We start from the raw sequence: 27563 nt of genomic DNA, 5'->3' as shown, positions 1-27563 counted from the left end.
TGGCAGTCAAGAGTGCAGATCAATCTAGACGTCGACTGCCAGGCAACCCGTCGATATCCCATAAGTTTTCCAAAAACACTCAGACATACTCATACGTGGATAGAATAGAAGGACATGTCTTCTTGTTTCCAGTGAGTGATGCCATCAGGAAGTGCTGGACAAGCCTCGTCTTTGGGTCGTCATTTCAACCCTCGCAATGTAAGTTCGCGAACGCTTCTGCCGCCACGTGCTTACTGCTGACGATGACCAAGCTTAGAAATGCGACATTCATTCTCCCACGGACTGGAGAGCGTGTGAGACGCGCCTTTTCGTTGCCAACTCTAGGGGACGATGCTCGCGACGAGACTGGTTCGCCGGAAGAACGCGAGGGACTGCTGGGTTCAGACGCGTCATCTCCAACACCCGAGCAAAATGGTCTCTTTAAACCTTTCTATCGCTGGAGAGATCAATCTGTCGATTTTTGGGCTTCAAATATAGGACAAGGCATCTTCAAATGTTCTATAGCCTATCTTCTCGGATCTCTGGCTACTTTCCTACCATTCATCTCGGCTTTCCTCGGAAAGCAGGATGGCAAACATGTCGTCGCAACGGTTACGGTGTACTTTCACCCTTCCCGCACAGTAGGCAGTATGATTGAAGCAGTGGGTATTGCTTTGATTGCATTCGTGTATGCGGCGTTCGTGTCTTTTACCAGCATGGCCATCAGCATGGCTCTTGGCAAGCGTGATCTTCTGGTCCTTGGCCATGCCATTGTTTTGGTCATTTTTTGTGCTGGTGGACTAGGCTTTATAGGTTGGCTCAAGCAGCGACTTGGTCATCCGACTGTCAACGTTGGGTGCAGTCTTGCGTCCCTGGCCATCATCACCATCTTGACCAAGGAAGGATCTATCCAGGCAGCAAAGTTTTCCGAGGACAAGGTTTTCCAAGTCTTGCGTATGGTTTTGCTTGGAATGGCGGCTACCACAGCTGTCAATCTGCTCATCAAACCACGCTACGCCAAGAAGGAATTACATCGCGACTTTGTCAAAACCACAGACTCACTAGGCGACAAACTCATTGCAATCACTAGAGCCTTCCTGACAGGCTCGGAGACAGAGATGCAGGGTGCTGCGTACAAGCAGGTTGACAAGGACTGCAAGGCCAACGAAGCATCGATGAAGAAGAACCTGATTGAAGCCAAATACGAGCACTACGTTGTGGGGAGGGAAAAGGAATATCGTATCGAGGTCAAGCTGGTCAAATGCTTGCAAGGGCTTTCTCAGAGCATTGGTGGTCTTTACAGTGCGGCGAACACGCAATTCTCTCTCATCAAGTCTTCGCCATATATCAACCGATCAGACTCAGCCCACGCATCCATGGTCTCGTCCCTTATGGGCACCTCCAAACTCACGAGCGAGCCGGGCGAGATACGAGGACCTTTGACACCAATCAATGAGGCACCCGAATCGCCAGCCGAGTCGCCAGCTGATCAACCAATTCCTTTCAGCCCAATGGGCTCGAGCTTTACGAGCAATTTCATGGATAAGCGTCCTTCGCTCTCGCCTTCCGATATGTTCACGACGTTTATAACACAATTGGGACCACCAATGAAGTCCTTGGCTTTCACTCTCAAATCGATTTTGGATGAATTGCCTTTTCAACCTGGGACAGACGATGTGATTGCTGTAAACGTCAACTTCCGATCGAGTCTTTCTCAAGCTATTGATCTGTTCAACAACACGAGAAAAGAAGCATTATCTACGCTTTACCGCAACAAGGAAATCACGAATGCCACATCTCTGGAACGCGTTGCAGATCTGGAGGAGGTCGCTGCAAGTTGTGGACATTACGCAGCAGCCATGGTTGACTTTGCTGAAGACACACTGAAGTATCTGGAGATCCTGGAAGAGCTCAAAGAGGAGATCGAACAAGAAGACCGAAAGCGATCATGGAGCTGGATGGCATTCTGGAGAAGACACGGACAAGATAAGACTGCAGCAGAAGAAGCAGGTCTATCTCTGGTTCACGAAGCCGATGAGGCCTTGACTACAGACATTGTAAAGCCCATCTTACAAGCAGACACGTTTGCCAGAGCAGGACGCACCATCAAGGAGCCTTTCACTCATCAAGTCTACCGCATCTTCAAATTCATCCGCCGCGACGATATCCGATTCGCCATCAAAGTCGGCGTCGGCGCAGCACTGTTCGCTCTTCCATCATTCATGGCCTGGTCCCGCCCATTTTACCAACACTGGCGTGGAGAATGGGGGTTGGTTTCCTACATGGTCGTCTGCTCAATGACAATCGGCGCTTCCAACACCACAGGCATCGAGCGTTTCCTCGGCACAGCTCTAGGCGCCATCCTCGCCATCATCGCCTGGATAATCTCCGACGACAGTCCCTGGCTACTCGGCTTTTTCGGCTGGCTCATGTCCTTGGGATGTTTCTACATCATCCTCGTTCAAGGCAAAGGACCTATGGGCAGATTTATCTTGCTTACGTATAACCTTTCTGCGCTCTATGCTTATTCGCTGTCGGCCAAGGACAACGATGACGATGATGACGAAGGCGGCATCAACCCAGAGATTTGGGAAATCGTGCTTCACCGTTTCGTCGCAGTCATCGCAGGTTGTCTCTGGGGCATCTTCGTCACCCGAGTCATATGGCCCATCTCCGCCCGCCGCAAGCTCAAAAATGGCATTTGCCTGCTCTGGCTACGCATGTCATTGATCTGGCGACGCGATCCCTTGGCCATGTTCCTCCTCGGCGAACCCGCATCAGCATACATGGACATACGCGAAGAATCCGAACTCCAAACCTTCCTGGCCCAATTGGAAGCACTCCGCAAAGCCGCAGCTTCCGAATTCGAATTCCGCGCCCCCTTTCCCGACAAAATATATGCCAAGATTTTGGAAAGGACGAAACGCATGTTGGACAATTTCCACGCCATGAATATGGTGATTGCCAAAGATTTGAAAGCTTCTCCGGGAGAGGCTGAGGTTTTGAGGTATACACGTGCGGAAAGATTTGCGTTGTCGGCTAGGATAAGTCATTTGTTCTCTGTTTTGGCCAGTTCGGTCAAGTTGGAGTATCCGCTTAATGACGTGTTGCCGAATATCGAACATACGAGGGATAGATTGTTGGCGAAGATTTTCGAGTTCAGGAGGGATGGGGATAAGGCTAGTCTTGCGACTGAGGAGGATTATGAGTTGCTTTATGCTTATGGTAAGTCTTTGATCTTCCTTCTGTTGATGTTGATGGATGGTGGCTAATGATGGATACAGCACTTGTTACTGGATCTTTGGCGCAAGAGATTATGGGTGTGAGTGCGGATTTAGAAGAGTTGTTCGGGAGGTTGAACGAGGATAATCTGGCTCTGTACTAGACTACTGCCATTTCATCTTCAGAAAAAAATCCGTACGGAAAGTCGCGATGTAGAGTAGGTTACGATTCTGCATTACCTAGGTGACTTCTCAAAGAAAACAAGATTGCTATTGGTGCTTGCCACATTGTGTTCAAGTAGGATGGTCGCAGAGTTTGAACGTGTAGAGATTTTTATTCACAATGACAGGTGAAATGTCATGTAGTCTATGACTGGTGGTAGTCTCTAGCAAAGACTTCGTCAAAGACCTTCTTGTCGACGGCATATTCGCGGACATAGTCCTTCTCCATGTCGTGCATGCGCTTGCCAATGAGCACCAAACTGTGCAGAGGCTTGCCCAAATCAGCCTCGGCCAACTGCTCCAAGGTACCAGCGACAATTTCTTGATCATCGGCACCGACACGGGCAACACCAACGGCGAGTCTGTCCTTTGAGCAGATGCCCTCACCCTTCTCTTCCTCGGTCTCGATCATTTGCTGAGCGCATTGAGCAACGGTCATGAAGCGCGGAGGCTCGTAGACGATTCTTCCTCTGGCCAGGGATTCGAGGTTGGGCTCCTTGACCTTGATGTCCAGTAAGACCAAAGTGTGCAGACCCAGAGCGACGTTCTCCTTGACGCGGTCGTAGTAACTCGCAGGCTTCCAGTTGTCTGTGAAGAAGACCATGGAGACAGTCTGACCGAAGTTGTAGAGCGAGAGACCAGTGCAGCCGACACCAGTCAAGATGGAGGCATTGGGCAGGATGCGAGTAGGGATGTTCTTCTCGCGGGCGCGGATGATGAAGTCGGTGTGGGTGGTTGCTGAGAAAGGATCGCCGACAACCAGGAAGGCAATGTCGACCTTGTCGGCGCCCTCGAGGATCTCGTCGGAGGAAGATTCGACCATCTCACGGTCGGCGATGATTACTTCGCGGCCATAGTAAGCTTCCTACTGCGATTGCGATTAGTGCATGTTTTGCGCCTGCTGACAGGATAGTTGGGTACCAGGACTTCCTTCTCGACGAGCAGGACGGCAGTGTAGGCTTCGAGGTAGACACGCTCGGCGCGCTTGATGATCTCGAGACCCTTGACCGAGACGTCCTTCTCATCGGCCAGACCAAGACCGATTGCGTAGAACATGATTGATGCGTGTATGAACAAAGAGTCACAAGCACGAGGATGGAAATAAAAAACATGGAGATTCTGGACGCTCGGCCTGACGATCCCATCTCCCCGCAATCACCCTGACATTCATCATCTGCGTCGACATGTGCTTGTGCTTTCACCAACACATCAATGACATGACATTGGCCACATGACATAGCTTACGATCTATCGCTCCTTGTCCAACCCCTTATCCTCATCATTGCCATCTAATCAGCATTCTCACGCGACAACTGCATCGGGCTCCAACCCACCCCCCACCTTCATCATGGCCGACAAGGACAAAGCCGCCAAATATCGAACGGAGATCCAGCAGATGATGTTCGTCTCAGGAGAGACTGCCGAAGCCGCTCCTGAAACCACCACCCTGATCGAAGCCATCGTCCAGCAGCAAGTCGTCGAAATGCTCACGCGCGCAACCGCCCTGGCCGCTCGTCGTGGTGTCCGCAGCATCAACACCGACGACCTCATCTTCCTCATCCGTCACGACCGCGCAAAAGTCTCCCGTTTACGAACTTTCTTGAGTTGGAAAGATGTCCGCAAATCTGCCAAAGACTCAGACGACAAGGGCGGCGGCGGTGGTGGAGGAGGTGACGACTTTGCCGACATCGACGTTGGTCCTGCGAACGACCCAACTCTGGCTACCGCCGGTCCTTCGGTCGGCACAAGGAATTCGAAAACAAAAAAGGCGAAAGTCGGTCTACCATGGGATGTCTCGAGTTTCTACCAAGAGCAGGTCCCCGAACGAGAGGACGAGGAAGACGAAGATGAGGAAGAAATGACAACTGCGACCATGACGCGACTCAAGAATGCTGATGACCGCACCAAGAACATGACTCCTGAAGAATATCTACACTGGAGTGAATGCCGTCAAGCCTCCTTCACCTTCCGCAAAGGCAAGCGCTTCCGTGAATGGGCTGGTTTTGGCGTCGTGACAGACAGCAAGCCAAACGACGATATTGTCGACATTCTTGGCTTCTTGACTTTCGAAATCGTTCAAACCCTGACCGAAGAGGCACTAAGAGTCAAAAACGCTGAAGACATACAACGGAGGGAAAGTGGCGGCGATGAAGACCAACAACGGAGAAAACGCATTCGACGAGAACCTGGCTTGTTCGACCCACCTGAAGAGGCGAGAACTCCGGTCAATACCAAGCACATCACAGAGGCTTTCCGACGACTACAAAGACCTGATGCCAAGAGTCGATACATGAGCCACATTCCTGCTGGCATCAGGAGAACGCCATTGAAGCTGATTTGATTTTGCTCTACGGAACATCTTCTTTCACCGCCGTATGTCGACGACAGCCCACCTACCCATCACGAATCTAGACCTAATTTTAATTACTGCTTTGTACTATTCGATGAAGCTACAACATTCATTACACAATGTCAGGCTCTTGGTTACAGCACCATTCACTCATCTGCAGTCGAAAGCGAGACCGAGAGCCTGACCGATCACCAGCGTATAAGTACGCAACTCACAGGCCGCAGATCCTGCAATCGAAGAAGACATGCTCGGGAAGAAAGGCGGCGAGCACTAAGACACTCCTTCCAAGCCCTTAACGTGAAATATCAGAGACATGGATCTGGCGGTTTATGAACCAGATCTTGGAGAAGTCAGCCATCGACCTGCAAATGGTTTGGCCAGACTCCGCTTTCGCCACTCAAATCCTTCGAGAATGAAAGACGTTTGCTACATCCTTGTATGTACACGTCGCCATGTGGTGTCGCCAAAAAGATACATACTTGTGTTTGATAGCATAATCATCGCCGACTTCTAAGCGAGCTAATCGAGTCGCTACTCGTTCTGCTAGACTACGATGACTGCTCGTGCTGAACTACAGGGTTGTTGCGACAATGATGTGAAACAGTCAAACTATTGGACTACTGTTTGCCGGAGTGACCGCCGCCTCCGAATTGCAGGAGTCATGTCAGATCTGCTCGGAGTTCGGGTAAAATAGGCACCAGCCTTCTTCTGAACAACGACTGCGAGGCCGGTTGTATTCAGCTTGACCGTTGCGCAGAAAATCACATCTTCAAGACCACAATTTGGCATGCGATGGGCAGGCGAAGCCGGAACCGTTGAATGGTCTTGACAAAGTCCACCGCCAAAAACGTTTCCGAAGCCCTCGATCTCAACGGCACTACAGTGCTCTCACATTGACAGAAGAATGACCTTGAGACCGGGTTGCGGCGAATTATGGGTCTCGACGCTTCTCTCTGTTCTTGTTTATGTATGTGAGCAGAGCCGCATATTGTATTGCTTCTACGGACTTGACTCGAATCATGCCTTTTCGACTTTTTGACACCTGTCCGACAACTTGAATGACATACACAGCTATGGATCACCATGACACGAGCGGTCAATTATCTGGAGGTGGCTTTCTGAAGCACATGATCTTCAGGTGTACGATCATGTTCCTTATCTTGACTACGCTTTGTGTGTTCTTGAGATTATGGGCCAAACTCCGGACTGGAAAGCGGGTACTCGGTGTCGACGACTATTCTATGCTCACTGCTTGGGTATGTCCTTTACTTGATCAATAATCAGACTTTCTTGGCTGACTGATTGTAGTTCTTCTATATTCTGTTGTGCTGCCTTGCAATGAGCCTTGCATTTCTGGAACACCATAACCCGATCCTGGATCTACCAGTCGCAGACAAATTCTTACTGGTAAGTCGACAACCTAATGTAGATGCAGGGGTATGGCGATATCAGCAGGACTCAATACCGAAAAGTGAACTATCGAAAAGATACGGTGGTTTCGAGATGGATGGAGTGCCGATGGGAAAGCGCCAGTCTGGCTGCTTTCGCTTGACACTGCCTCCAATGTTGAGATCATCGTGCTTTCTCATAGTCACGCTGTGTTCTGCGATTCGACTGAGAAGCCGTCGATCTTATTGCAGCCTGGCTGCGCCTGCATCTACACCGTTGTGTCCTGCACAGATCAGCTGCTAATGTAATATTCAGCGACTCACACTTGGCGAAGCAACATTCATGCTTGCGACTATCTTTCTCAAAATTTCCCTCATGCTCTTCTATCGACAGTTTGTTTGGAAGAAATGGCAACGACGCGCAATCATCATTGCAGGGGCCGGTTCGATCCTCCTGTCTCTCATCGCTCTATTCCTATCCTTGTTTCAATGCGGTAGTCTCTCACACATAGCCCACCGACAAATCCGTGGCCAATGTGTTCGACGCAACAGATATGTCCCTCTTCTGTATCTGCATGGAGCTACTGGAGCCGTGACGGATTGGGCCTTTGCACTACTTCCTGTGTCTGTGCTTATCAAATCGTCGCTCAAGCCGCACATCAAATTGTCGGTCTGCATCTTACTCATCCTCGGCGTCACTGGCAGTGTGGCCGCCTGCTTCCGTACTGCATTTGTTTACGGAGTATGGTTTGATGTTTCGTTTCTCGACCCTGCTCAAAACCCTACCTTCTATGACTATTCTGCACCGGAAATTGTGCTGGCGCTTACGGAACTTGGTTTCGGAATTTCAGCTGCAAGTCTGGCTTGCTTGCAACCACTTCTCAGACACTTTATACACAAGCTACAGGAATGGTTCCAACGATTTTTCTCGAGCGACTCGGACAATACCACTGGAGCTGTGCGATCGTACATGGGACTTTTACCACATGTCCAACTGCGTGGCAAGAGACCCTCAGACGCAAAAGAAACCGCACAGGCCCAAGCGGGCGATGCCGATCCGCGACCAGAATTTCCACCACATCCAGCAGTCCGCAGATACGGAATGGCAGATGCTGGAGGCCGACGAGGCATGTCTCTCGCCCGCCCTAGATCATCACCAGGCGTACCTACGCTTCAAAGTATTTCCGAAACGACTTGCGAGCACGAACATCCCAAGCCAGTCCGGTTAAGGAAACCTAGCATGATCATTGGTGTACTACCAACGATCTCTACAGAAATTGATCACGAAGAGGAGTCTGGGCCTAGTCGAGTGGCGGACACACCGACGCGAGACACCTTCAAAATCGAAGATCCTGGGCATATAAAAAGGGTTGATTCACAAGGTTGCACTCTGCATTGAGCGTTTTGCATAAGCACTTGGGGTGGATGGTTGGCATTTTTCTCATCAGCGGAAGGTCATTATTACATATTTATTTCACGATAACCACGAATTCTCATCATCTTCTTTACTGAACAGGAAGTCTAGCTCGCCATTCGCGGTTTTGAAGGAAATGCTAATTTTTTGATAACGGAAGGTGCACAGGTGAATGTTCGTCTTCCGACGTTTCTTCTTACCACGACCACTCTCAAGTAGATTACTCGGCAAGTCGTTCCTTCCTTGCCCATCCATTTGTCCATGTTTCTGTCATATCCACCACCATTACTTTGTTTTGCCGAAGTTCCATCTCTTCCAGATGCGGTTCTCCATACCTCCATTTCTTACATGCGTCGAAAGCCGGGAATCTCTCCTCCAATCTCCTCAAGAAGTAATATCAACCTCTTACATCTCTGGCAGACATCTTCCCATCAAAAAGTCCGTAGAAGACTAGGCCGATTTCCAACCAAACTCGTCATCGATCATGTGCAAATGTGAATCGTAAAACTATTTCCTCCTTTCCACCATTAGCAACACATCCCCCCCTCTGGAAATCCAGGTATAGAAGAAAGATTCCACACATACCATCCATGTAGCTTGTCGATACGTGAATTCGAGGTCGTCGAAGAAATCATCCATATCCTGGAAGTTGGTGGAAAGCATTTGTTAGATGATGATTTTGCAAGATGGGGAAAGAGGGAGTGGAAAGGGGTAAAAGGTTACGTAGAAGTGTGTGGCGTCTGAGTTGTTTGTGATGTCGTAGCAGATCAAGGCGGCGAGGAGGAAGAGGATGATATGTGTTGTGGTCATTATTTGATCGTGTGGGTTCGGTCGCGGATGGCTTTTAGGGGTCAGAGTGATTACAGTGGGTTATTTGGGTTTAAGAGGCTGTGGGAAAAGGTAGTCATATACATCGTCACTGTTGTGTGAGAAAGAACAAAAGTCACTGTCTCAAGGATAGCTTTCGCTTGTTCATGTCTCGCATCCGACATGGCAACGACTAGAGACCTGCAGAATCACAGCTTAAACTCGAAATGTCTTATCAAAGGTCATACAAATCACGAAACAACAAAGAGGCAAAATGATTCCACGACTCAAGACCAAAAGTTTCCATTCTAGAAAGTAAAAAAGGGGTGAACAAAGACGAATCTAAACAGATCACATCAAAAGATCAAAGGAAACAGATTCTCAACTACACATCATTCCCTCCTCATATTGTGCTTAGTCAAATGACTTAGACGCACTGGGAGTAGTACTCGTTCCAGGACTTGCAGGTGGTGCCGGACTCGCACTCGGTGGAGCCGGAGAAGGCCTTGCCACCGCACTGCATGTACTTCTTGACAGCACCGCCGACGGTACCAGTGCCCATGGGAGCAGTGGAAGAGACGACAACGGTGGAGAAGCCAGTGGGTCCTGCGGCGACCGAAGTTGCGTTCTCGGTAGGGTAAGGGGCGGAAGTTGCAACAGCCTGCTGGGTCGAGATCGAGGTGGTTGCGGAAACAGCAGATGTGGCAATAGCGGTGGCAGACGATGCAGCCACAGTGGAAGCAGAGTCGGTAGCGTTGCCATCGGCGGCGGCGCCGTTGCCCCAAACGGCAGGGCCAGGGGGTTGGTAGTTAACAGGGATGGGGTAGTAGATGCTCAGCTCAATGCTATCCTCGTGGCCAGTGTAGACACCAGGGATCTTGACAGTGGGGTCAGGCTTAGCGGTAGAGCTGCCAGAGACCTCGATCTGAGCGCAAGAAATGTAGAACTGGGCACCACCGAAAGAAGAAGCGCTGTGAAGACCGATGTGCTCGACACGGAGAAGGTACTGGCCAGCGGGGGTCTCGTCAGGGAGGGTGAAGGTGACCTTGTCAAGCTTGTCAGCCTTGAAGGTAAGACCGTTGTCGCCGGCCTTGTTGGCACCCATCTCGTAGATCTTGAACCAGTCACCGGAACCGTCGTACTCGGAAGCATCACCAGTGGCCTTGGACATGTAGACGTTGAGAGGGCCAGGGTGCTGGATAGGAGTGTCGACAGCGAAACCGACAGTGTCACCAGGAGCGACCTTGTAAGTGGAGGTCTGAGCACCAGTGTCAAGACCACCAACGTTGCAAACAAGGTCCTTGGAGGTGACATCGGTGACGGGAGAGTTCATGTTGCTGTTCTGGCGAACGTACTCGTACTCCTTGGTAACCTCGTCACCAACAATGAGCTTGTTGAAGCGGTAGTGGGCCATTGCGGTCTGGGCCAGGGCGGCGGCAGCCATGATAGTGGCGAAAGAGCGCATCTTGATGGTGTTTTTGATGTATATACCGCTAGGGTCTTTGTTGAAGAAAAGAAGGTGGTGAAAAGAGTGACTTTTTTTGGTGGTTTGTAAAGAACGATGGACGACCAGCGACCTGAAGTTGAAGAGAATGAATGAGGCTTGAATGCTTGAGAAAAAGAATGGATACCCTCGAGGCACGAGTTGTTATATACTTTACCTGCACTCTGTACCCACCGTTGAGCGGGGACATGTCCTGCCATGTTCTGTTTCATGATTGTTCGGTTATGCTGTTAAGCGAAGCGGCAGAGCGTCGTCTGTTTCGTGTAGAAGCTTCAACTACAGCGGTTCACCCGAGCCAAGCAAGAGTTTTTCACGTTATATTGTGCTTTAGAGACGACCGGATTCCAAGCTTAGCGATGTTGTTTTGCATGCTGTACTCCTGAAGATCTTTGCCTTGCAAGATTGCTGCGGTACAGGCCATGTGGACGAAGATAGAAATGTTAGTAATGGCATGCCCTGCCTGCAGTCACCCTCGCAATCCACACTCTTCGAGTTCGAACAGCGCAAGCGAGATTGGAAAGCTGTGTGCAGGGCATACACATGGTTGATCATACTGTGACGGTTCCTGCACTTGATGCATGTCAGCGCGAAGAGAGAATAAGGAGAGATCGGGTGGAGAACGACCATCCAGAAGAGGCTCTCTCACGACTTGGCATCGGCGGCCCGCCCCGCAACTGTTTCGACCAGGGAACATCGCCTCACGACTCGCTCCATCAAAATCTGGTGACCCACAATGTTTTGCAAAGATTAGGACTATTCTCATGGATCGGAGGCGTCTTTAGTGTCGCATATCACGCATCGATCGCCTTGTAGCAAGAACGTGGGCAGAAGCACGGTTTTCGAACGCCGACCAACCACGAAATCATCATTACCGCCAGCACTCAACGTGGTTTGCCTGAACAGCTTGTGATCAAGTCGATCCAGACTACACGCAAGGATGGCAGACGAGTCATCAACGCAGTACGTGCATAATGTCATCTGTCAATGAGAAACACTGGTTGATCGATGGGAGGCCCATCACCAGTTCAACCCAAAAGAAGAAGGCATGCACAGAATGCAGACAGCAGAAGGTTCGAGCTCTCAACTCCTCATACATCAGCGGCGGAGCATAAACTCAGCATGTGCATAGGCCAAATGTGATGCTTACTTGAACCCGAATGATGCTTGTTCAAGGTGCAAAAGATTGGGAATACAATGCACCATCTCCGCCCCATTCAGGAGAGAGAATAAACGCCAGTACGTTGGCGTGAGACCAAGACCGTATAACTCGGTTAACGCAATTTCAGGAGACTGTCTGAACTCGAAAAAGAAACAGACACGCTTCGGAAGCGGCTTATGACCGAGGACTATCAGCCTACTATTCCAACTCCTACGCGAACAGGGCGTGACAACAATCCCATCACGCTGTCTCATGAAACGCCAAGCACAGCGAGATACCATACTCCTCAGCCCTTACCTACTGAGATTCGTGAACCAGTCTCCTTTCCTGAGCCATCGCATGCAAACAATGGGACATTCGGACGCCAAGCGCCAACGACAACCCCTCGAACTCTGGACGGAGTAACTGTGTCCGCCAATGACATTAACAACATTTTTGAGTTGTTCTTTCATGAATATTCGCCCTTCCTTCCGATCCTTGACTACAGATTATCCCCGGATGCGTGCTACCAACAGTCTCCCTTGTTGTTTTGGTCAATCATTGGAACTGCTTGCAGAAGCTACTCTCGGAATCCGACTTTGCTAGGCGCTCTGACGAAAGGTATCATAACTTCAGCACTACCGTCTGTGACTGTTACCGGGTCGCCTCTTCATCGTGTCCAAGCCTTTCTACTCCTAGTCACATGGCCTTTACCCGATGCTGTCGAGACCAATCAACAAGAGACCAACTATGTCTTGGCTGGTCTCTTATTACATCTAGCTCAAAGGAGTGGTCTACATGTACCCGCCGGATCTGACGAATTCTTCAGAGCCAAGGCGCCTAATCTGCCAGACATCGGCATAGTTGGACGCTCAGAACTATGGACACAGATCGTGTTGACTTATCAAAGGTTGGTCTGGATATTTTTCCAATCCGCTCTATAGCTGATCGATGTAGGACCTGTTTGTGCAAAGGCTTCTTTGCCTGCACCTCTGCCGAATTCTCTCCTGAGATGGACCAGTTCCAGGCTCGTCAACAGACGTTGCCCGCAGGTCTCATACTACGTCTCAAATGGCAAGATCTATGCGTTCGATGTGGTGCTGCTATCTCGGAAAATGGAATGCGTAATATGACACAGGATCAAGATCGTGCTCTTTCGATCATTATAAGGACTTTTGAAGCTCAGATCAGGGACCTGGAGAAGACGGCTGTAAATGGTACGTACTTGATTGGCGCAAGTAATCATCGGTACTGATGTTTTCCAGATTCCGACCGACTAGAATGCAACATCGCTAGACTTTATGTCAGAAGCTTCTACTTCTTGAAACAGGACAAGACTTCGTTTGCCTCTAGCTTCGATAAGATACAGGAGATCGCACGTCAGATCATCGCCGACGTTGAGAAACTCGTGCACCAAACATCGAATCCAGTCTCGATACCCTACTATATTGCCTCCGCGCTTCTCTTCGCTTCTTATGCGCTTCTACGTATTCTCAAGTCAACCATTCCTTTTCTGTCAGGCGAAACAGAGGAAGCAAGGACGGCATTTTTTCTTGCGATTGGTCTGACCAAACGATTGTCCATCGACACTAACGACATGTGCTCAAAATCGGTCATGTACCTCACACAACTGTGGAACAGCTCAAAGGCTTTCAAAAGGGCCGATGGGACTGACCAGTTGGTTCTGAGAGCAAGAAGCAGGCTGAGTAACAGTCACGTTGTCGATGCCATCATATGGTGGAGGGAAGAGTTCGACCCGCACTTCAAAGCACAGATGCGGACGTTAAAGAATAGCGCACTCGGTAAGATATCCAAGCTTATCGTGGTTCATAGTATGTCGGCTGACATTGATACATGTGAAGATCTCACAGATCCCTCTGGGTCGAGCGCTCAGTCTAATGATGCAGCTCCGGACATGCAACAGCAGCCCATCATGGATTTTGGTGACAACTCCATATTCGATTTCGATTACTTCATGGGCGCAGATCTACCTTTTTCACAAGATCTCTTCAATTTCCCAGGCCTGGATAACGCCGGCTCGAACGACACGTGAGCCCGAGACGCCCACAACCTATCAAACCCCCTCAATCAAGCTTTTCCATCCACGCTATAGCCCAACATATATATTCGAATAAGTTCTATCCTCTTTCAATAAGCAAAACAGCCGTGGTGGTGTAGTGGTTCAACACACCCGTGGTCTTGACACGTGCGCAGTCATTCGTTGTTACTCAACGCCGTGTCAGTCTAGATCCGAGGAGGTCGGGGGTTCGATTCCTTCCCATGGTGCTTTTCTTTTTTCCTTTTTCCTTTTGTTAAGGTCCCGTCTTGTTTGGTTGGTCTCTTGTCGGCTAGATGATTCTTGGTTTCTCTCTTTCTTTTTGGTTGCGGGTTCGGATTCCTACCCATCGTGCTTATTCTCTCTTTCTCACCCCAAGTCGACGTCATCGTCGTTGGTTTTCCCGAAAGACGGATCACGAGTTCGCCTAACTCTGCTCTCCAACCAAAACATGAAATGAATGTTATTTTTTTTTGTCCACCGTGAGGTCTTCGGGATCCATACATCTTTCCATTCTTATCTTCCAAGTAAAAGGCTGTAAACCGCAATCGTTGCTGGTGTGAATGACAAGAAGCCTCACCCTCGGTCGCATCACCGCCCATATCAATACATCAACCAACATCCACACCTCTAAACCCCTCTCCCCCTTGTGAAAAAAATGTACAAAGACATCTTCTGTGAATACACCTCCAGTGAAGGGTCCAAAGTTTTATCAAGATCAGTTGATGGCTACATAGTAGACTCCCCGAAAGGCTCTCAAACCAAAAGGAGGAAGGCTCTCAGCAACACTGTTGAAGACCCTGCCAAAGATATCTCTCGAATTGCCCAAAGATATCTTTTTTTTTTTTTTTTGAACCAACTCCCAGTGAGAGAGACCGGAGTTCTCATTTGGTTTTCGAGCTTTCACAAGAGGTTCGTGCTGAAAAGACACCTTCGTGCATTTTCACAAGACATTTTCACAGGAGAGGTGTTTCAAGTGACACGTCGAAAGGGAAATAGGCGCATGGGGGTCATAATACAATGGAATTCATGAGTAATTAACTAGCTAATCGATATGCCTTTCGTCTTCGACAGAAACAGCAACAGTGATGACTTCAGCGTCATCTGGTTTGTGATCATATTCCATCACAACGTTTTTTAAGCGGGCGAACCCTTGCTGAGGGGGTGGCGAGGACGTACAGAAGCAGCAGGGCTACTGGGGCGACTACGAGGAATGCTAGTCGCGCGTGTGCTGACGCCGCGACCTCTGGTATCACGCAATCTGGCGTTCTCCTCGCTCAGAGTCTGACACAGTGCTTCCTTGGCTGCCAACGAGGCCTTGGTCTTGTTCCATGAGTCCTGCAGCTTCTTGGCGTGGCTGTCGAGGTTCATAGTGCGCAATTTGGCCTGCTCTCCCGAGGCCCTGATCTCAAGCTCGGCAATACGCTTCTCTTGTTGAGCGTTACTGGTTGTCATAGCTGTGAGGTCGTTCGAGCGTGTCTGGTATTGATCACGCAGGTATTCGAGACGGTCTTCAGCGCTCTTTGCGAGCCTGGTCTGCTTCTCCTTTTCGGCAATGGCGGCGCGTGACTCTGCGAGGCTTTGTTCGAGCTCGGCACGCTCAGGAATCGAATGATCGGCAAGAGCGACGCGTGCAGACTCCAGCTGCTTCTTCAACTCCAAGACTTCATCACGAAGTGCGATGTTTCTGTCTTGCAAGGTACGGTTGGTCTTCTTCAGGTTCTCCTCTCTCTCGAGGGCGCTGTTGCGTTCAAGTTGTGCCTGAACCATGCTGGCACGCTGCTCCTCAGAGTTGAACTGCAGTCTCTCCATAGCTTGCTCGTACTCTCTGACTTGTCTCTGTGCAGTGTTGAGTTGTTGTTGGATTAAGGCATGCGACGAAGCTGCCACGGAATCGCTGACATGCGAGTGTGAGATAGGCATCGTGCCAGAGGGGAGGTGCATGTCGGCAGGGTTGATAGTCATGGGGAGTGGTTCTTCCACATGGACTTTCTTGGCGATGGGCAATTCGTATTCATCCAGCGGGCGCTTTCTGTTTCCGTTGGGGCCACTGTTGGCGATCATAAGCTCATCTTCTGATGAAGGCTGGCTTGAAAGAGCCTCAACCAGTTGCAGCTCTGGGATACCGTACAACAGCCAATCTGACTCTGCAGGGTTAAGAATCCACGAGATAATGTCAGATGCCTTGCGATCAAAGTCGGTATCGGCGCCACCACTGGCCCAGCCGGCGTGGGATCTTTCGTTGGTTGCAGTGCTGAGCAGGACGTGCAGACGCTCTGCCTCAGGCATAGCAGCAGGAATGCAACGCACAGCATGCTCGACTGAGCGAGGGACGACGATGGAGATGGCGGGCAGAGGCGAGGTAGATGAGAGCATCTTCTGGGTACGTGTGATGACCTCAGAGGGCGTGCTTCCATCAATGGCAACGATCATGTCCAACTCCAAGGACGACACGTCAGGATCAGCATCAACGGATGTCAACAAGATCGTGGCTGTCGAATTCTGGTTGACCACGTTGTTTTGGCCATCAATCACATTGTACATGGTATCGATGCCCTGCAAGAAGGTCTGGATGATGGCGGCAAGTCTTCCGGGATCAACAAGCAAAGCGACATGAAGATTGTGGGCCTTGGCTGCGAAGAGAAGACTTCTCAAAAAGTTGAACTTCGAACTCTGAGAAACATCCCATTCCACTTGACCTGCAGGAGGCATCGGAGGCGAGTTGGCAGTTTCGGGATCGTTCAGATCAAGATGGTTGACGAAGTTGTGCAGTGTGCGCATGTAAGCGCGAGCTTGTCCTGCTATGTCGGAATCTTCAGGCCAGACACGTTCGGTGAACTCATTGATGAGAGCTTTGTTGTTGTTGAACGAGCATGTGTAGTAGTCTCTTTGCTGGACGCCGAAGTCGATGGAAACGACATGCTGGTTGTTCACTTCATCGTCAAGGGAGACATCCGGCATAGCAGAGTCTGAGAGAACGTTTCGTGAGTTGTTTGAGTTGATTTGGGGACCCTCTCCAGGAAGCAGCGTCTCGTATCGCTCGGAGCGAGAGTACTCCTCAGGTGCTTCCTCGGGTACAATCTCGACAGGAGGGACGGTAGACGGCGAGCGTGTCTCACGGTCAGTCATGGCAGGTGACATCAATCTTGCGGGCACGGCAGATGCAGGCTTGGGCGACAGGGCTTGAAGAGCCGGTACTGGTGCGGGAGCTACGGCAGCTGGATGAGCAGGAGCTACACCAGGTGGATGAGCAGGAGCGCCCAGGGCGATGCGCACTGCCCTTCTTTCAGCCAGACGACGATCTCTCTCAGGTTGGGTACTGATACGATCGGCTATGCCCTTGGCCTTCGAATCGGCACGCATGTTTATCATTCGTCGGTGAAATTCACTAACAGGCTGTTTAGGGTTGTCGCTGCTGCCAGGAGTACCCATGTTGGAATTCTGGCTTGTGCCAGAAGCTAGGTCACTCTCGGAAGCACTTCTGATGCGTGGAGGGGCTGATTCACCAACAGTGTTGGGAAAGCGCGATGGGATACTCGGAAAAGAGCTCGAGGATTGTGCAGATCCGGGTCTTTGAGTTGGATCTGTAAAGGTGGGCGCGTCCAGACTCGATGCTTGTTGAACAGGTTGGGGACCAGGATTGTTGACTTGAGTCAAGAACTCAGACGAAGAAGATGGCGTGTTTTCCTCTACAGAACTCTGTAAAAAGGGAAGTACAGGCTGTGGCTGGTCGGGACGATGATCGAAGGAGACCTGCTGAGCGGCTTGCTGCACGTGACTTTGCTGGCTGGTTGTTGATGGGACTTGAACAGACTCAGACTCAGGATTCTGATCAGAATTCCAGTTCGACTCAGGCACAGAAGTTGATTGTGGTTGCGGAGGAAATTCCTCGTTCTGTGATGACGAGCCAAGTTGGCGATGGGAGTGCTGCGATTGAGTTGATTTATCGGCAGACTCCGTGGGCGGTGCAGATGAGGTAGAACTGGAGCGCGCAGCGCCTACAGATACAGGTGATCCAGAGCGAGTAGAGATGTGCTCAGGAACTTGAGCGATGGGACTTGATGCAGCGACGGAGATGGCTTCGTCATTAATGTTGTGCTGAATTGATGTTTCGATCGATGGTTCACTTTGAGTTGCAGCAGCGACGTTCGGCAGTCGAGGGCCCTCAGCTTGCTGTGGGGGAAAGTTAGCCGAGCCAATCACAACGCGCAACTCTACGTCATACGCGACCAGATCAAGATTAGATAAGGGGGGGCGCATAACAGCATTGGTGGTTCTTACCTGTGCGATGCTGCTTTCTGGAACATCATGCTCATCCATAGGAGTCTGCTGCTCAATCGCCTGCTGCATAACGACAGCAATCTGACTCTCAGTTGATTCGTCCTCGCAATCTTCCATCTCTACATCAGATTGCGGTCCAGGCTCAACTTGATGCTCAGATATGTAAACACTGCTCGCATCGAGATAGCTTTGCGAGTCTGGGATGATGACATCGGCACCAAAACGACGTGCAAATGGCACTTGTAGCGTGTGCACGCTCGAAGAGCTGTTGATCGCCAAGCCTGTCGAGCTGTCATTGCTATCAAAAATAGACTGTGAAGTAGTCTCTGGTTCGTAGGGAGAGTTCTTCTGCGACAAGCTGGATGCAGCGGCAGCATCAACCATGATTTCCGACTCTTCTTCTTCAACGTTCTCGACAGCCGTAACTTGTTCTGCAGAGCGAGCGGGCTCTGGCTGGGTATCTCTCAAAATTTGCGATGAGCGAAATTCACTAGTTCCCTCGTCGAACTCCGACGAGGGTTGGCGGGGCGATGTCTTACGAGCGGACCGGACCTCGCGTTGAAGTTGTGCAGCAGCTGGATCAAAAGCATCACTGTCGTCAATTTCTGTTGTTCCGATCTCTTCGTTACGAGACGTGGCAGCTGAAGTCACGGGGCTCCGTGCAACCGCTACAGGAGTCTTTCTAGGACGTCCTCTTGATCGCTTTGGTCCTTGATCCTTCTGTGTCGGAGGGGGGTATTTTCTGGGCCTTCCTCTGCCCCTCTTAGGGGCGGCGGATGGCTCCGTGTGTTGAACACCCTCCTTGATGTGTTGGACTTCATCATCAGAAGACTCTGCAATCACGCGTCGCTTTCGTACGTTTTGGATTTTGAGCGGAGCTTCTGAATCATCCTCCGAGGCGGACATCATGAAAATGCTTTTTCTGGGCAGAGGCTTTGAGGGAGAGGCTGAGTTCTGTCTGGAAGGGACATTCTGGACTTCGCCTTCTGATGATTCGCCATCACCAACGAAGAGCAAGGAACTTGATCTGCGAGGCTTACGTCCGAGCTGCTGTTTGTTGCTAGGGCCTTCTTCGATGTCGTCCTTGGAGGGCTTGGAGAGTCGGAAACCTTTGGGCCTGGCAGGTCCCTGGTGTACTGCAGACGGTCCAGCTTCATCGTCAATTCCATACTGGGATTCCGGCGAGTCTTCGTTGTCTCGATCCTGGTCTCTTCCTTGTCGAACAGCTTCGGTAAAAGACTTTCTCGGTCTACCGACAGAACGCATAGCAGGTGCAGGAGTTTCCGTGGACATATCTTCCTCGTCGTCCTGTGCTGACTGTAGCGACGTGCGCGGTCTCCCTAGCTTCTTCATCAACGATCCGGACAGCTTCGAGGCAGGTGGTGACACCTCGACGATCGGCTTAGAAGTTCTGTGAATCTTCAAGACAACAGGAGGCTTCGAGCCAGAAGCTGTTATCTTCTTCTTCAGCGGCATGTCATCCTCGGAGTCATCGTCGTCGTCAATCTGGATAGGAGCCTCGGAGAAATGTCCAGCGCCAGAAGAGCGACCAGCTCTAGAAGCGCGGCCAACTGTGGAAGTATGATCGACTGTAGAAGTACGACCAAGCGTAGAGACACGACTCTTTCTCTTTGGCTGCTTCTTAGCCTCCTCTTTCAGTCTCTTCTTCTCTTCCCAGTCGTCGATGGCGGCTTGATTGACGTTCTCCTTGGGCTCCCAAGTCTTGTCATAAGTTGTCCCATCGGGAGCATCTTCCCAGTCGATACGGTACTTGTTTCCCTTTTCGGCGACGATGTTGCGGACCTTGTACTCGCCCTCTCCCAAGACTTCGACATCTTCGGAGGCTTCGCCGTCTTCAATCTCGGGCTCAGGATCGGATTCGGATTCGGGCTCAGGATCAGGCAGGCGTGCCTTCTTAAGCGTCCTCTCGACTTTGCCTTCGCTGTGGTGTCTACGCTTCGGACCCATGTTTGCTGCGAGCTTTGTTCGGTATGGAAGAATTGCGTCGCTGATGCAGGCCCTAAAATGGTCGACTGGACCAGCGGTTAGTGCTTTTCCTCAAGGCATCATTGTCTTTTGGCTTTCTGGGGAGGGTATTGCTCTTCTCCTTCTTCCGCGTGGGCAAAAAGAGGCCTGGGATGACGCGACAGAACGTGTGGGGAAGTTGGTGTGACGCGTGAAATTGAGAGGTTGATCGGCGTTCGGTGCTTGGCCGCATTGGGTAACCATACTTTATCGTTATAGAGAGGGGAAAGGAAGGAAGAGATGCAAAACGTACCCAGATGGAGAGGAAAGAACGACTTGAGAAGACGTTTTCGGGTTTGGTCAAGATGCGATGTTCTCGAAAACTTACAAGATTTGCGTGGAGGAAAGTCTTGTCTGAGCTGGCGACTATGTTGTCGTCAGGAAGTCGCAGTTGTTATGCGACGAAAGACAACCTGGGTTAGGTTGAACAAGAGAAAGAGCAAGGATGCTGAACGCAATGCGTCTGGAAAGGTGATGAGGTCCGGATATACCGAGTTTCTTGCGATGAAATATGCGTCAAGACTGCAAGAATTGCTTGCAGTAACGCTTGTTGTCGAGGAAGTCGCACTTGTTATGCGTCTTGAGACAACTCAGATGATACGAACAAGAGCAAGAGCAAAGATCTCGAACCGAATGCGTCTCGAAGAGTTGATCTTTTCCCAGAGTGCTTGATCACGTGCGATGCTCGTGAAAGCAGGCGTCAAGCAAGGTCTGTTGAACCTAGGCGTCAAGCTAAGGTTCAACAGGAAGAAAGGAAAGATCTTGAACGCAAGAGGTATGCTGGAGTTTCGGTCTTGCGATGATGGGAGTGACGCACGTGCTATGGTCGCAAAGAAGCGAAAGCTGAAGGAGGTTGTCAGTCGGATGGATCCCAAGCTGCGAGAACCTTGGCTTGACGCAAAGACAACTGGGAGGAGTGAGGGAAAAGACGGGACTAACGATGAGGGAAGGGAGCGTAGTTGTTGATGGTGTGGTGGATGGAGTAATTGATCTCACCGGCGCAAGACTATGTCACGCGTGGTGATTGGATAAGCGAGCGTGCAAGCACAACCAGCTTTCCAGATGAAAGCCGAAACCGTAGAGAAGATCCTCAACGCGTTCGACAGGAAGGTGAGGTTAATACAACAGTGAAACAGACTCGAGAAAAGAAGGCTGAGCTGTTCAGATTGCTAGTTTGTCGTCGTTGTGGTGTAGAAAAGGGTGTGGAAGTGATTGGAAAAACGCCGTCAGGGTGACCAATCCGGCAGCGGACTTGGCCAAAAGTCGGCGGGCGGTCTGTGCAAATCGACGGGACGACGTGGAGAGGCGACGACAAGAAGAGTGAGGATTCAAGTAGAGGTGAACGAATGGGAATAGTATCGAAAAGATCGTTAGATGCTGGGAACGCGAAACATGTGATGCCAGTTAACAATCACGCAAGGACTGGAGACACATATAAGAGCTGGTCAGCACATGCAAGCAAGAATTGCATACAGAATCAGACTCAAGTAGCAGCAGTCGGGAGATTTCATGTTCTTCATTTCCAATCGTTCCAAAAACGGCCTCTTGTCTCTGAGACTAAAAGAGGCTGTACTCTCTTCCAACTGTAGTAGTGGTAACAGCAATGTGCTAGTTACTTTTTCATAACATCATAGCGCAACAAAAGCAGTGCTCAGCGATTTGCTTTATTTGTTCTCGCCCTTCTCGAACTTCTCCTTTCTCTCAGCCTCACGCTTTCTTTCGTTCTCGCGGACGAGTTCTGGTGGGCTGTCCTCGATGAGGTCGCTGGTGTCGTTGAGACCGGACCACTTGGGCAGACCGTCAGGGATGTCCATGACACGCTGGCCGTAGAACATGTGGCATCTGAGTATGGATTAGCATTGTGTTTGTGTCACCGAGATGGTCAAGGCGAAGCATACCTAGGCTTGAAGTTGGCCTTGTCCTCGTCGTTCTTGAGGTGAACAAGACTGGGGAAGAGCAAGATCATGTTTCTACCCTCGTCCATGATGGGACTGTGACAGAAGGAGCAGCGAACCTTGCAGGGAAGCTTGTGCTCGATCGACTTCTCGCTAGGGTCGTACCACTCAAGATCGTGGTGGCCGTTGGAGAAGTTGATATCGTCCTTGTGGAAAATTGCAGCCCATTGGAAGGGTGCGGCTGAAGGGTCACGTCAGTACGAGGTCCAATGCATGTCAATCGACGTAGAGACACATACCGTGCTGGGTCTGGCAAGTGGTGCAATGGCACAACTTGGAGTCGAGAGGCTCCTCTCTGCTCAGCTGGTACTGGACCTTGCCGCAGTGACAGCTTGCCTCATATCTGGCCTTGAAGTTCTCGTTCTTCTCGTGGATCTTGTAGGGTGCACGCTTCTGCCAATCCTCGACTGGCTTCTCAGGCTTCTCGCCTCTTGCTTCCTTGGCATCCATGATTTGCTTTTCGTCCTGGAAACTGCTTGAGAAACGGTTTGACTGTCTGGCGACGGTCGGTACGATACGCGGGGTAGAAAGGCGGGTGAAGAGGGGTGTTGACTTGGTGTGGAGAGAGGCTGTTTGGAAACCGACTCTTGACAATGCCTTGAGAGGGAGAGATGTAAAGGGTCTTGCTGACATTGGAGGGATGGAAAGTTAGATAAAGGGATGCAGGGAACAAACGAGACCTGCCGCATCACTGCTTGGAGTCGTTCTTTTTGTTTCCAATGACATGTTGTGTTTTGTGATGTCATTGTCCCGTGCTCAAGCTGTATGCGCGATGGATGACAGCTACTTACGACAGAACGGGAACTGATACCAAACGCGTGGGGTTTTCTTATCCCGCGCTTTTCTCTCTTGTTCTCAACCAACATGTTTCAAGATCATGATAATATAAGTCTACCAAGTCATGGAGATGAGACAAGTTGCTCAAAAAGCTTGCTCATGCATGTCACTCACCTTCTCCAGAGCTTTACTGGCCCGGTGTGTCTATAAACACGCTGTAGCCAGTCGTCGCAAGTAGTATCTGTGCTTGGCATATGTTGGATAGCAGAGCCTCATGTGCTTGGTATCAAGTCCCAAGATCAGCAAGATCAAGGGCACACGATCGAAGGATGAAATTAGTGCGTGATGGTGCGGCTCAAATCTACTCTTCTTTTTCAGCCTCCTTCCTCCGACGATCCATTAACTATCCTTTCAACAGGTTCATAGCTTCTTTCCGTGGGAGCCCTAGGATGTTTGTCAAGTAGTCCAGCCTATGGAGTGTGTCAGCTTCCAATTCACATACGACATCAGACCCAAGGATCAACTTACTTGGCCTCGCCAGCGATCCGTCCGCTGTACTTTTCAAACTCCTTCTCTCGTCGGCTCCACGCTGCTACCCGTCTTTGCTCGTCGACCTTCTTGATGCGGATCCGCAATCGTGCACTAACTGGCCGATGATCGCTGACTCTGACTTCCCATCGTCTGTAGTCTTCGCATTTAATCCTGCCCATGCCTCTGTAAAGTACTCTGTCGCACCATGCTGGAGCCCGCTTCTTCTCGCTTGTATCATAATCGTCAGTGCCCACATTGTACTTGTACGTTGGCGCGAATGTGATGGGCAGTTCCTGGAACACGCGTAGTCTAAACGCTGGATTCTTCCTGCGCGACAGCAACAGCTGATCGCGCTCAAGCAGCTTCGCAAGATTTCTCTCGTTGACGGCGCGTACGACTGTGTCCCGTGGCATCGCATCGATACGGTAATTGAGATCACCATTGAGGATACAAATCTCATGGTCCAAAATCATGCTGCCGTCACCACCGCCAACAAATGTTCCAGCTGTATTGCTGACAGCTGCTACGGGAAGGCACTCAGCCTCAAGGATTGCAGCAACGTCGTTGTTACGATGAAGCGTCTGAGTCTGGCCCGCGGCAAGATGGCAGTTTATCAAACACACAGAACTGTCGTCTACAATCATACGGATGATCAACGCACCCTGTGATCGGTATTAGGAAATGCGAAACCAAGACGGATCACTCGATGACTTACCTTATTTCCATGCAGACCGCCCATGCCACGCTTGACTTCTGCGGTGTGCACTTGCTTGATGCGGGCTCGGAGCGATGTCTTGACGAACACACAGCTGAACAAACCGACCATGCTGGATGTGTGCAACAGAGTGTAGCCATGAGTGGCTGGCATGAAATCTTCAATGCATCTAGTGAGATGATCTCGCCAGGCTCTGTACTGATGTGACATGTGCTCTTGTTCTGTGGGGTCCTTCTTTCTGCTTTTGAAGAAGCTCTCTGCAAGCACATTAGTACTCGTGATCGAAATGGCCGGGTAAGAAGGTATACGTACTAGCTGTGACTTTCTTGTTCTCAAGGTCCACTAATTCTTGGAAGCCGAAGATAAGAATGTCTGGAGGTGTGTTCGAGGAAAAGTAGTCTCTGAAGAAGGCAGCGTCTCTTTCGCTGCCCTTAAGGTGGTTGGGTTTTACAGCACCAGCATTCCATGTGAGTACACCTGCAGTGATCTCCTCAAAGGAGCAAAACTCGCTGTCGTTCTGTTGCATTTTGGTCTCTAACCAGTCTTCATGAAGCATCCCGTCCCACACTCTGATAGCATTATCAAGGCCAAGACTGACAACTTGTAAGCGGTTGTCCATCTTCCAAATGCTCTGTGTATCCGTGAGTATACTGCAGATTGGATTGTCGTGAGCAACCCAGTCCTTCATGACTCGCCAAGGAGTCGTGGATGTGTCATATACAAATATAGTTCCAGCAGTATAACCAGCCCAGAGATAATCACCAGCGCCCGCTAAGGAGCTGATCTTATATGGGCTGATGCTGAACACACCAACACACTTGAAGTCACGATGTTGGTAGACCGAGACCTTGCCATCAGCATGACCAAAGTACACCAGGTCCGGCTTGCTGGGTATAATAGCTCCAGCAGTTATATCGCCTGCTCCTTCGGCCACAAGTGGCTTTTGCAAGACATTGAAAGCCGCTTCTGTAGCTGCGCTAGGTTTGAAGACCCTAATCTCCTTTCCTGCAGCAAGCCAGAGATGACCTCCTACAATGACTGAACACGAGTGACCTCGGAGAGCTCTGAAAGTGGTCGGTATGGTGTCCAAGCTGGGCATGCCGGTCGAGCCTGGAGACCAAACATTTAGCTTGCCGTCGTCATCCAAGGACCAGAGTTCAGATCCATGGCGGAAAATTCTGATGATTTCTCGTCGAGGATGTGCGTTGGGTTTTGAACGAACAATAGACTGAGTTGGAATGTCAACCTCGTGAATCTCACCGATGTTCGTACCGAGCCAGAGTCTTCGTCCTTCATCCTCTGCATCCGCGGTTGGCGCAAAAGCCAACGCAGTGACCTTGACATTATCACCATGCGATAGCGTAAGACACGATTCACCGGTACGCAGACTCCATACACGCGTAATGTAGCCAGTCGTGCAAACCAAGTCTCCACACACTGCAAAGGTGCGGGTATCGTAACCTGTATTGATATCCCAAGGGCGACTCTTGAACCGCGGAGGGCGTCTGTTTGCTTGTGATGCATCCGGGAAATCCTGAGGGTTACCGCCAGGATAGTTGACAGGAGGGTCTTCGACGTCGTCGGCATGATGCGTCAACATCGGTGTGGATGGAATACTTCTAAAATCTTCACGGCGGGTGTCTACCGAACGGCGAGGAGCAGGTATAGCAGGAGGGGGCGGTTTACTGCTCGAGGGAGTGGCAGCAGGTGTGACCGAGTGTCTTCTATCGAAACCTTGAGAGAGAGCAGACGCGGAAGTCTGAAGAGGAGGTGGCTGGGTCCGACGTGGAGGCGGCATCATGGTACTGTCTGTATTAGCAGCAACAGCACTGGCCCGACGAGGTATGTCCAGAGATTGTCGAGCAGGGATTTTATTATTAAAGCGTGTAGGACTGGTACGTCCAGAATGCATCTCGCGCTCAGGTCGAGGCGGTAGTGACGGGGCCTCTTCCTCATTCGTACCATCTTGAACGGATATTGGCGCCCTTTGAGGAATCTGTTGTAGTCGAGAAGGATGGAAAGAAGAGGAGTCATACGAGCGGCTCAGAGGCTTGGGAGAAGGGTTACGATGTTGTACCGGAGCAGGGCGAGGAGCCACGACACCAGCAAAGTAGCCATGAGAAGCAGACTGATTCCTGGGTTTCGAGTCGGTAGGTATAGCAGGGATGGTTTGCTCGGCGTGAGGGGTACTCTCGGAACTGCTTGGGGGTGTACCAAAAGGAGAAATCTGAGTACTTCCTGTCCTGGACGCAACCATAGGTGCCAGACTCTCAACACTCGCAGAGGGTAAATTACCGATCTTTGGTTTGCCGGCGCGATTCACAGGCGGAGGGCCTCCAAAATTTGGGCTTTTTGGTCTATGTTCTCCATTCGACTGAGGCTTGATTTCTACGGGCGTCGATGCTGAAGACTGCGAAGACTGTAAGAAAGCCGACATACGGGCTTCCAAGGCTGGCGTGGTTACTCGACTCGGTGTGCGGAAGTGACGAATAGAGCCCGCAGGAGAAGCATTGTTGGAGCCAGGAGTTGACAGGGTAGAAGTGGGAGGAGATTTAGAGGGAGTCGCATTGGTGACGCGGATGTCGAGGTTCCTAGGAGGAGAAGCGGGAGACTGTACACTAACGGTAGGAGGAGAGTGACGCGGAGTCAGAGGGTATGCCGTGGACACTGGACGCGCTCTTGGTGGGGGAGGCCTCGCTTTCTTCGAGGCTTGTGAAGTGTTGTCGGGCGTGGGATCAGGACGTGGGAGGGGTCGCGGAAGGTCGAGAGAGCGGCGCACGGATGGAGGAGGCGTAGACTGAACAGGCTGACACTGGGTCGTCATGTTTTCAAAGCGCGAGCGTAGCGACGACACAGGCTTGATGGACGACTCGTCCTTGACCTGGTCGTCGTTGGCCATGGCGGCCGGATGGAGGATGAGTCAATGTCGTCGCTAGCTATGACTGTTGGGTTTTGCAATAGCACATGGTCAGGTCGTGGCCAGCAGCCGATGTCTGCGTCGTCGGGCGGCTGCGGCTTCGGCGAGATGAATGGATGCAGGAGGTATGCGCGCCGGGAGCTGGACGAACGGAGAAGGGCGAAGTCGCGTCGCAAGCGGGTAGGACAATAGGGCGGAGAGACGGAGATTAAAGAGAAGTGCTGTGTATGGATAGGTCGTGTCAGAGATTTGGCAGGCTTCAATGTCGCAAGCTGGCTCTTCT

The 27563-nt window shown here is 50.8% G+C and overlaps 8 protein-coding genes across 8 annotated transcripts; 4 read left to right on the top strand and 4 right to left on the bottom strand.

Moving 5' to 3' along the window:
* Positions 1-138: 138 nt before the first annotated feature.
* Positions 139-3364, top strand: M438DRAFT_353756 (uncharacterized protein; the record flags this gene model as incomplete). Its single annotated transcript, XM_029906902.1, has 3 exons — positions 139-198; positions 252-3204; positions 3264-3364. 3 exons carry the CDS (start codon positions 139-141, stop codon positions 3362-3364), a joined length of 3114 nt encoding a protein of 1037 aa, XP_029762837.1.
* Positions 3365-3567: 203 nt separating this feature from the next.
* On the bottom strand, positions 3568-4478 carry M438DRAFT_269621 (diphthine synthase; the record flags this gene model as incomplete). Its single annotated transcript, XM_029900335.1, has 2 exons — positions 3568-4287; positions 4344-4478. 2 exons carry the CDS (start codon positions 4476-4478, stop codon positions 3568-3570), a joined length of 855 nt encoding a protein of 284 aa, XP_029762836.1.
* Positions 4479-4770: 292 nt separating this feature from the next.
* Positions 4771-5763, top strand: M438DRAFT_333536 (TFIID-18kDa-domain-containing protein; the record flags this gene model as incomplete). The annotated part of the gene is made up of 1 exon (XM_029903617.1): positions 4771-5763. The coding sequence occupies one exon, from the start codon at positions 4771-4773 to the stop codon at positions 5761-5763; it is 993 nt and encodes a 330-aa protein (XP_029762835.1).
* A 1157-nt stretch (positions 5764-6920) lies between these two features.
* On the top strand, positions 6921-8559 carry M438DRAFT_333535 (uncharacterized protein; the record flags this gene model as incomplete). The annotated part of the gene is made up of 3 exons (XM_029903616.1): positions 6921-7028; positions 7081-7179; positions 7477-8559. The coding sequence occupies 3 exons, from the start codon at positions 6921-6923 to the stop codon at positions 8557-8559; spliced, it is 1290 nt and encodes a 429-aa protein (XP_029762834.1).
* A 1603-nt stretch (positions 8560-10162) lies between these two features.
* Positions 10163-10846, bottom strand: M438DRAFT_259217 (family 61 glycoside hydrolase; the record flags this gene model as incomplete). The annotated part of the gene is made up of 1 exon (XM_029899753.1): positions 10163-10846. A coding segment is annotated over one exon (684 nt), but the record flags the coding sequence as incomplete, so codon positions are not given.
* Positions 10847-11614: 768 nt separating this feature from the next.
* Positions 11615-14559, top strand: M438DRAFT_363806 (uncharacterized protein). Its single transcript, XM_029907674.1, has 6 exons — positions 11615-11955; positions 12015-12121; positions 12172-12933; positions 12981-13240; positions 13289-13825; positions 13886-14559. Exons 1-6 carry the CDS (start codon positions 11857-11859, stop codon positions 14074-14076), a joined length of 1956 nt encoding a protein of 651 aa, XP_029762832.1. The 5' UTR covers positions 11615-11856; the 3' UTR covers positions 14077-14559.
* Positions 14560-22049: 7490 nt separating this feature from the next.
* M438DRAFT_270013 (glutathione-dependent formaldehyde-activating, GFA) lies at positions 22050-22790 on the bottom strand (the record flags this gene model as incomplete). Its single annotated transcript, XM_029900357.1, has 3 exons — positions 22050-22227; positions 22284-22521; positions 22580-22790. 3 exons carry the CDS (start codon positions 22788-22790, stop codon positions 22050-22052), a joined length of 627 nt encoding a protein of 208 aa, XP_029762831.1.
* Positions 22791-23522: 732 nt separating this feature from the next.
* M438DRAFT_315330 (DNase I-like protein) lies at positions 23523-27433 on the bottom strand. Its single transcript, XM_029902650.1, has 3 exons — positions 24676-27433; positions 24364-24620; positions 23523-24310 (listed from the first exon to the last, which is right to left on the bottom strand). The coding sequence occupies exons 1-3, from the start codon at positions 27260-27262 to the stop codon at positions 23642-23644; spliced, it is 3513 nt and encodes a 1170-aa protein (XP_029762830.1). The 5' UTR covers positions 27263-27433; the 3' UTR covers positions 23523-23641.
* Between the last annotated feature and the right edge of the window lie 130 nt (positions 27434-27563).

The sequence above is a fragment of the Aureobasidium pullulans genome (genome assembly GCF_000721785.1).
Source record: "Aureobasidium pullulans EXF-150 unplaced genomic scaffold scaffold_5, whole genome shotgun sequence".
Taxonomy (NCBI): domain Eukaryota; kingdom Fungi; phylum Ascomycota; class Dothideomycetes; order Dothideales; family Saccotheciaceae; genus Aureobasidium; species Aureobasidium pullulans.
Note: the sequence above shows the minus strand (reverse complement) of the source record. Positions and strands in the feature narration are given on the sequence as shown.